The sequence below is a fragment of the Coffea eugenioides genome, chromosome 2 (assembly GCF_003713205.1).
Source record: "Coffea eugenioides isolate CCC68of chromosome 2, Ceug_1.0, whole genome shotgun sequence".
NCBI lineage: Eukaryota > Viridiplantae > Streptophyta > Magnoliopsida > Gentianales > Rubiaceae > Coffea > Coffea eugenioides.
The window spans coordinates 2,051,988-2,061,359 of record NC_040036.1 but is presented as its reverse complement, the minus strand read 5'-3'; the positions used below and the strand labels follow the sequence as shown (position 1 = coordinate 2,061,359).

At 37.2% G+C, this 9,372-nt stretch overlaps 1 protein-coding gene across 2 annotated transcripts; it reads left to right on the top strand.

Moving 5' to 3' along the window:
* Positions 1–671: 671 nt before the first annotated feature.
* LOC113762785 (proline--tRNA ligase, chloroplastic/mitochondrial) lies at positions 672–7,176 on the top strand. 2 transcript variants are annotated; one of them, XM_027306376.1, is made up of 11 exons: positions 672–1,073; positions 1,154–1,210; positions 1,589–1,699; positions 1,849–1,935; positions 2,025–2,138; positions 2,227–2,433; positions 4,267–4,404; positions 5,033–5,194; positions 5,846–6,045; positions 6,502–6,585; positions 6,727–7,176. In XM_027306376.1, exons 1-11 carry the CDS (start codon positions 729–731, stop codon positions 6,866–6,868), a joined length of 1,647 nt encoding a protein of 548 aa, XP_027162177.1. In that variant the 5' UTR covers positions 672–728; the 3' UTR covers positions 6,869–7,176. The 2 variants fall into 2 exon arrangements, with proteins under 2 accessions (XP_027162177.1, XP_027162179.1); XM_027306378.1 differs by lacking the exon at positions 6,502–6,585.
* The last annotated feature ends 2,196 nt before the right edge of the window (positions 7,177–9,372 follow it).

Sequence of the window (9,372 nt, the reverse complement as noted above, 5' to 3'; positions counted from 1 at the left end):
GAGTATCAGAACAGGCTGCAGAAATGATCCGAAGGTGGGAGCTATTGTAGGAGACATCCCTTAAGTTGAAGGATCAGTTTGAGACCTGTTTATTTTTCCTTTGTCAAAAGAGAAGGAAATGTGTGTGTCATCATTTTGGCAAAATTTGCCTTGCATGTGACAAATGATATTGAGTGGGAAGGGTCTTTCCCAATTTGGTTAGTTAGCCTAGCCAAGAAAGATGTACGAGCAGTTTGCTCATCCTTTGTAGTTTTGAGTATTAATGAAAGCTGTTACGTTTGAAAAAAAAAAAAATACATACAGATATAGATATAGATATAGATTATCCAACTTCTATGGTTGGCTCAATAATTAGGGAAAGAGTTTTAGGGTTTTTTTCGTTAGTAAGTTCAGGTTTGAATTTCAGGATTTGAATTTTGGATCTAATAGTTGGAGATAAAAAAAATGTGGCCAGCAATGACCAAAAAAAAAAGAAAAAAAAAAGAAGGATCCCCTCTTTCCTTTTTGGGCTCTAGTTTTTCTGGGTGCACGCTTCACTCTGGGCCACGGATCCTTCTCCCTTGTCATTGGATTATAGAGCGACGAGGCCCCGTAACCTTTTTACCCGGTACAATCCAACGGCCCAAATTCATTGAAACATTTTCTTTCACAATATCATAAAAAACGCCTCATCTCCTCCCAATTCCGTTCTGTACTCTGCTCTCTGCTCTAGTAAGGGACTGCAACTCATGGGGGCTTTAAGACTGCCCTCTCTTACATCACTTTTTGCTACCTCCGCCAGGTCACCGTCGTTATCTCGCCGGAGGCACCACCTCTGTCTTCCTCTACGGCCGCTCTCCGTGCAGAGCGGCACCCCCGAGAAGGAAATATCTCCGGAACTCGATGGCCTAAAAGCGAACCAGAATACTCGGATCGTGGACAAAGAAAAGGACCGGGTCATAACGCCACGCTCTCAGGACTTCAATGCTTGGTACTTAGACATCATTTCCAATGCGGAGCTCGCCGATTACGGCCCTGTTCGCGGCACCATGGTTATCCGCCCTTACGGTTACGCTATTTGGGAAGCTATTCAAGTAAGATTCTTATTTTGTTGTCGTTTTTATTTTTCTCCCTTTTTTGCTTTTCTCATGTGATATTATGTTAAATGCTGCAGGAATATTTGAATGTCAAGTTCAAGGAGACTGGTCATAGCAATATGTATTTTCCACAGGTGATCTTTCTTATAACCGAACAGTTACTACTATCTTACTATTTGGTTCAGTTGGGATATCATTTGCACGTGAGAAAGTTGATATTTCCGAATCTAGAAACATAGCGGACATAAAAGAATTACAGTTTGATTACCTCTTGTTATTTTATTATGCTACATGATACTTCCTGAATTAACACTGAATGAAGCTAGTGAGCTTATATCATGCCTCTGCCCCATGATTATTACGGCTATTTACGGTTATATTTCTTTCGATGTGGGCTTCGCAAGCATTGGTTTCTCTGGCTTGTATTCAAAGAATCAATAAGCAGCAATCGTGACTGTAATTGTCGGTTTCGCTGTCAGTTATACTCACCAGCGTTCTGATGATGTGGGCAGTTTATACCTTATTCATTCATAGAGAAAGAAGCTAGTCATGTTGAGGGGTTTAGTCCAGAATTGGCGCTTGTCACTATTGGAGGAGGAAAGGAGCTGGAGGAAAAGCTTGTGGTAAATACGTTATTGGTTGATTAATTTATCTTTGTGAATTCTTTTTTCCCCCCATATAGTGATTATGCGGAACCATCTAAATGTTTGCTTAAAGTTTAAAATACGACCCGAGCTTTGTCTTTGATTGTTGCACTCTGAGGTTATGGCAGGTCCGGCCAACAAGTGAAACAATTGTTAATCACATGTTCACTCAATGGATTCATAGTTATCGTGATCTTCCGCTCATGATCAACCAGGTTTCTTTTTTCTTGCATTATTTATTTGTTCCATTGCATAGTTTAGGTGTAGTTCATACTAATTCTTTGTTTTCTTCATGTGTTTTCAGTGGGCAAATGTCACAAGGTGGGAAATGCGTACTAAACCATTCATAAGAACACTTGAATTCCTCTGGCAAGAGGGCCACACTGCTCATACCACTCTAGAGGAGGCAGAGAAAGAGGTATCTTTCATATTACAGCAAAGCTTTATATAGTACTTAGGCTAAACATCTTTTTCATTAACATAGTGATGCTGTTGCTGAACTGCAGGCATTGCAGATGATTGATGTCTATACAAAATTTGCTTATGAGCAAGCTGCCATACCTGTAATTGCAGGTCGTAAATCAAGGGTGGAAACATTTGCTGGAGCTAATAGAACCTACACAATTGAGGCAATGATGGGTGATCGAAAGGCTTTGCAGGCTGGAACAAGCCACAACCTTGGACAGAATTTTTCCCAGGCCTTCGGGACTCAGGTTGGCTCTTGATCCAGTTAACAGCTTACGCATACTGTTTTTCTGCAGTTCAACTAAATATTCTCTATGTTCTGCTGTATGCTGTTGTTTATGAGATGAGATTGATGGATTGGCACATCTTGAAACTTGAAGTGCTGTATAAATGTACTTTAGCTTTGTTGATTACTTCCTGGAGCATATGGTTGCTTATTTTCTGTTTTGTAAGAAATTAGAATTCGTGGGGTTCTATGTGCTTGTTCAGTTGAACTAGTTTTGGAAGTTTAATTTATTCTCTGTGGCCAGCCCCAATCCATCCTTTCTTTCCCATGCTTCATAGTTTAGGTTGAACTACTAGTTTTAGGATGCTTGAAATGTTTGAGAAACACTGTGGAAATACACCATGGGGACCTCTGATTTTGGATAGTTAGATTCATATCAGAATTTGGAACTGATACAGTGGTCTTCAGGAAAAGAATAAGATCAATCCTGTCTCAGTCATATGGCCAATTATTGGTAGGAATGACAATAAGTTGATGATGGCTATCGCTTGGCCTGAACTAAAAACAGATACCATTCTATCAGGGTCAATGATCCCATTAAAAGCTTTATAACAGTTAAAACATAATAGTTTCTTTTGAACTACTCTTTCATAGGCCTGTTTAGAGGAGGATGATTCTGTCTTTTTTGGTTTCCTTGGTTTTAATTTCATGAGTAGAAGGTAAGTTTGAGGATGCTGATAGTAAAAAGCTCTAATGAAATTGTTGAAAGCACAGGAAAAAAATGTCTAGAATGACGAAACGATGAAGATTAAACTTATTTGGACTTAAGTGTAAGTTAAAGATCAAATCAGTACTCGTACACCTGTCAGATGGCTGCCAAACCATGTATTAATGAGCAGGAATCGTCGAGATATTTGTGTAAATAGATGTAATCCATGGAATCGTAGAAGCTATCAAACTAAAAGAAAAAAAAGTGACAATAATAACTATGGGTATACAAAAGAACCCTTTTTTTTTTGTCAGAAACAAATCAATTGAGATAGTTGTTTGTGGCTCTAATGGCGAGGAGACCAGTGCGTTATTGCTTCAAGAGAAATTCCCATTGAGGTCATGCTTTCATTAACTCAATCAAGCTGAACTATGGAAACTAATTCTAAACGTCACTTTGGCATTAAGTCCTGAAGAGACAGTTTTTTCTTCCATTTTTTTTGTTGGAGACTAATTCTACGCCGTTTATTAATTGATTCCTATTTGTTATGGCATTCTGCTATTGGTAAAGCCCCCTAAATAAAGGGATAACATTCTTGGTTTGTTATTGATGTTTTATCTGGTAGCTTACATCAATCTGTATGCTGTTTTAGACGAATGGATTCAAAATTTTGGGTCTTTCTGAGACAATGTGTCAGATATGGTATTTCCCTCTTGCATGTGGTGTGCCTTAGGGATATTGGTCCTTGCTGTCCCATTCTTTCTTGGTGCTACAGATACTAGGATGCAATTTGAGATCTTTTTCTTCTTTTTATATTTTGAAAACAGAAAGTTTCTGACCTTGTTGCTTCGTTTCTCCAGAGGATTGCTAGTATGCAAGTAAAAAAAGTTGACTGTCATCAGTTTGTACTGTGTATTGAGAAAATTTTTATTTTATCATTTTACCTTTTTCTGTGATTTTCTATAGGCTGTGCAATTGGTGTAATTGATGATGATGCTAAAATTTATTGAGCTCTTTTCATTGCTGAACACATTTGCAAAATATCCTACCATCTATAGTTGTTTTGCATCAATTTTCTGCTGTTCTATTTTTGGTATTTGAAATATGGAAGGTGCAATTCCCTAAACTATCTGTCTGCTTGTTTAGTTTACAGATGAAAATGGACAAAGGCAACATGTGTGGCAGACATCATGGGCTATTAGCACGCGATTTGTTGGAGGTATTATCATGACTCATGGGGATGACACGGGCTTAATGCTTCCACCTAAGCTGGCACCTGTACAGGTATTCAAAAAGGGCTTCTACTGGTTGTTAATTTTGTTTCTTTGATACCAATGTTTGCCTGTAATCTGCTTTACATTAGCCTTTGCTTGTTTTGCTTTTAGCATTAGCAGTTTATGTGACTTTGTACTGGTCTTGAGTGCTAACTGTTATTTATCAAATGCCTAAGTTGGCCTTGAACTTTCTTCAAATCTTTGTTGCACAAGAGCTTCTCTTTTTATTAATTTTTCGTATTCATTACATACATGGAGAGAAGAATCTTCTTCGGACAGAGATTGATTAATTGTTTCTGAGCCTATTGCACGCTTTTGGTTGTTTGACTGGCTGTATTTTGTGCCTGAAAGATAGAGTGAATGGGGGCTGGGGATGGATGCAGTGTTTTGAACTCAATGGGCTGATTAATTTGCAAAGCAGATATATTTTAATCCTTATTTGGTTTCCTAAACTCCAACATTTCTAGCATTTTACATTAGTTCTGCAACTTTGGTTTTGATTTTGGTCCAGAAATTGGACTTATCAGTGCAGTGAACCAACAGCTCTGTGCTTCAGTAGCCCTTCAATTTCCCTAGCTATGTGTGTTAAAAATTGTCTTCCTTGAGATGGAATAGCTCTTATTATTGACTGCTTTCAGGTTGTGATTGTCCCAATATGGAAGAAAGCAGATGAGAGAACTGGAGTTTTTAATGCTACATCATCAGTGAAAGACACACTGCAAGCAGCTGGAATAAAGGTTAAGGTTGATGACTCTGATCAGAGAACACCTGGATGGAAGTATAACTTTTGGGAGATGAAGGTTTGCATGCTTCTGTAAAGTTTTGTATCTTGCCTGGTATCTAGCTTGCCATTGGACTTCTCCCCCCAAAGAATGAACAAAATAAGAGAAATTCAGGAGAGGAAAATTCCAAATGCATGGCCACATAAACATTTCAAATGATTTTTTTCTTGGAATGTTAATGAGTGCGGGACTACATCTAAACAAACAAGCATAGGGCAAAAAGGAACTAACGTCTTTGGAGCTTTAAGATTTCTGATGGTTAATTCTGATATATCTCACCAAACTTGGTTACTTTTAAGACTTGTCATCTTACTTTGCTTGAGCATCTAGATGTATTGTTTAAAATTAGTTTGAAAAAAAAAAAATCAACTTGAGTGATTAGTTTCCAATTGTGATTTGCTCAACCAAAGCTTTTTGAAGACTGGCTTGAATAATTAACAAGTCAAGTGGGTATCTATTGAAGGCCCGCTCAACTAGAGCTATTCAAGTGATTGTTGGCTTTGTTTTCTGGAAGGGAATGAAGTTTCAATTTTGAAATGTCTACTGTTGCTAAAAACAATTCCATATTTGGAAGTTATGTGTGTGGATCTCAAGAAATACTATTTTACAGTTGAATGTGATACAATTGTGCTTTGAAATTACTTTGAAATTTACCTAGCTTTTCTGCAGGGAGTACCTTTAAGAATTGAGATTGGACCTCGTGATGTGTCTAGTGGGACTGTGGTCATTTCGAGAAGAGATATTCCTGGAAAACAAGGAAAAGTTTTCGGAATATCAATGGATTGTTCAATTTTGGTTGCTTATGTTAAAGGGTTGCTGGATGAGATTCAGAGTTGTCTACTGGAGAGGGCAACCTCCTTTCGAGATTGGTACGTGGCATCTACTTTATGAGCTTGTGTCACTCGTAATAACATATTCTGCTGCATGATGGTGGTACATGATGAACTGACTAAGATTCCTATATATTTGCGGTTATGGTATCTGCATGTGCTTGTGTAGCTGAATCTTGACTAAAGAGAAACCAACAATGATCTTGCCATCCTTCTTGCTTGTCAGTGTTTGGCTGAAGTCTTGTCAGCTAGCCCATTCAATTCTATTATTCGAGGTGTTACGTTGTGAAGTTAAGGGTGGTACTGCAATACACTTAATTGTGCATATCTATTTTGTGGCAATAGATGTCACCAGCAGTTGACTCTTGCACTCTTGGCAAATTCGAGTTACTTGTACCAAATACTCCTTTGTGTCCTTCGCCAGACTTCATTTGTTTTCTGTCCTCATGTCTTCCTCAGTATTCTTAGCTGACAGATATCTATATTTTTTAATAGTAATATTGTGGACGTTAGCTCTTATGATGAGCTTAAAGAAGCAATATCTCAAGGCAAATGGGCTAGGGGTCCTTGGTCAGCTAGGTAATCCTTTACTAATTCTTAAATTTTGAATTATGTGTTTAGCGTTCTGTCCTTAAATCTTTTGCAACGACTTCATCACTGGTTTGCATTTTGAATGCAACTCGAGAATGGTGTCTGAGATTGCTTTACATAATTGTTCAGGGACGAAGATGAGCTAAAGATCAAAGAAGAGACGGGGGCTACCATTAGATGCTTTCCTTTCGAACAGCCCCAGGGGACAAAATCATGCCTGATGACAGGCAGTCCGGCAGAAGAAGTGGCGATTTTCGCCAAATCTTACTAAAGAATTCGTGTTGCATTCTTCGGGAGTGCGGAGTTTGCCTTATTCCTTCATGTGGTACAGAGTTGTACTATTGTTTTGTGAATTGATGTATCCACTAATTAGTTAGTTGCCTAATGATTAATGTAGATTTACATCTATATGCCAAATGAATACTTCCCCTGCATTTGGGGAAGTAGGATTGGGTACTGTTGTGTCGACGGATTGAAGGGTCGGCGCAAATCAGCATGTCTGGTGATTGGGCCGGCTCAGTTCACGATCTGCAATGGAGGCCTGGATTTTATCATAATGGTCGCCCTTGAAGTCATCATGCTCATGCTTTTCAATGATTGTCCACCAGATCCCTCCTTTGCTTGTAAATGTTTATTATTGCGACTACCGTGAAATTTGTTCCACCAATAACCTCTGATGTGGCACCCACAATTATGTGATGCTCCATTCAGGCCAAAGTGGAGATTCTTTTTTCGCTCCCTTGTTCGCAAGTTAGTAACGATACGTCCGATAAAACTAAAATCTAAAATATAAATTCGCTGAGCTATTACATTATTAGGTATGAAATTTAATATATATGAGTGTATATCACATTAAGTGATGAATTGAATATTTTATTATTTATTTTTTAGAGTAAATTTTGTATAAAAAATTTAATATTATTTAATTCAAATGCTCTATATTTAGTTATTAAGCGCATTTGTATATATTAAGATTTAAATGCATTAAATGTAAGTATTAAATTGGATTATCTAACAGAACTGAAGTCTCCAAATCTATCTAGGACTGCACCGGCACGCTCTCCTCCTTCTTCTTGTTATATGGGCCGAAATAACTTTGTCGATGGTATTGGGACCTGAAAAGCCCAGCCCACTATAATATTTGGATTTCGATGGCAGGGAAGCAAACTGATACAAGGGGAAGCGGGAAGGCAGGAGAGGACGACAGAGTCCCTTCTCATGAGAAAAGGCCAAAAAAAAAAAAGAAAGAAGGCAGGACGGAGTTGGAACTTGGAAGTGACGAGTCATCGAAATTGGCATCTTTGACTTTTGGGTGGGTGTGGGGTCCCGTCGCCTCCAAGGGAAGGTCTGATTAGAGAGGGTTTCGTTTTATTGTTTTGGTGGTTTCTGCAGTTCTCACTCGTTGTGTGGGGTCCGTGGTGGCGTCAATCGTAATTATAGGACTCTATATTTTATTTGGGTTCCCTCCGTGGAACTAAAGCAACGCGGAAGAATGACTATTGACTAATAATGAGCCAAGAAGGAAGGAAAGGTAGAAAACCAGCACCCAAAAGCAAACGCCTTTATTCCTTTCTGCCTTCTGAGTCTTCTCTTCTCACTTGATGCCGTCAAAAGCATCCATCAGAGAGGCTTCGCTCACGCCTCTACGCTAGTTGTCATGTAATGGGTCTAAAACCCTCCTACCAAACCGAGAGAAAAAAAAAAAAGAGGAGAGGCTTTGCTTCAATATTTTAGAAATTGCCCAGAAAACAAGAGAGAGAGAGAGAGAGATACTTTCATGTTCGACTTCCAAAAAAATAAAAATAAAATCAATAGTTCAATGAATGAATCGAGTTCAAGCACAGTGTTAGATTTAGTAGGGGTGTGCAAAATCGAAAAATTTCGATTTACCGACCGAATTCATCGGAATTTTCGAAATCAGTAATTTGGAATTCGGCACTGAAATCGGAATTTTCGATTTCGAATTATGAGAATTTGGTTCAAATTCGGTAATGGAGTTTTTGAAATCGGAAATCGAAATCGAAATTTTCGATTTCAATTTCATTTTATAATATATATATTAATATATATTAATTTATTATATAATAATATATTTTATTTCAATTTCATTTTATAATATGTATATTAATATATATTTATGTATATAATAATATTTTAATAATATATTTATATATAATAATATTTTTTATAATATATGTAATATAAAAGTTATATTATATAACAATACATCTAACAAAAAAGAGAAAAAAAGGAAAAAAGTTACCGAAATCGGTGAATTCGGAATTTACCGAATTCCGAATTGAATTTGGAATCGAAATTGAAATCGAAATTGGTGAATTCGAAATCGAAATCGGTCGGTAATTCCTATACCAAAATTCCGAAAAATTCCGAATTCAAACTTCCGAATTCGAATTCGATGCACGCCCCTAAGATTTAGTATTTTTTTTTTTAAACCAAGAAATATGATTAAACTTATTCTAAATAATGTATTGTTTATTAAAAATATAATTAAATCATCTTCAAAGTCAAATTCGAGCTCATTTAGTTGAATGAGCTGAGGTTGAATTCGAATATTTATACAAATAAACTAAGCATTTCTTGTAGCTCGTTTAACATTTAACCAGAACTCAAATTTTGTTCATATAATATACGAATGGAACTTAAACCCCAAGTATTCGACTCAGTTTAAAAGCTCGACCTATCTTCTTTCTTTTCCTTTCTTAAATTCTAAAAGATTCCCATACTTCCTATACAATTTCCCTGTATATTACTTCT

What these genes read in the sequence shown, in the direction of transcription:
- LOC113762785 (XM_027306376.1), top strand. Translation starts at nt 729, where the DNA reads ATGGGGGCTTTAAGACTGCCCTCTCTTACATCACTTTTTGCTACCTCC. An exon ending in CTATTTGGGAAGCTATTCAA is followed by an intron (nt 1,074 to 1,153) that starts GTAAGATTCTTA and finishes TAAATGCTGCAG; the next exon opens with GAATATTTGAATGTCAAGTT. An exon ending in AGGGGTCCTTGGTCAGCTAG is followed by an intron (nt 6,586 to 6,726) that starts GTAATCCTTTAC and finishes ATAATTGTTCAG; the next exon opens with GGACGAAGATGAGCTAAAGA.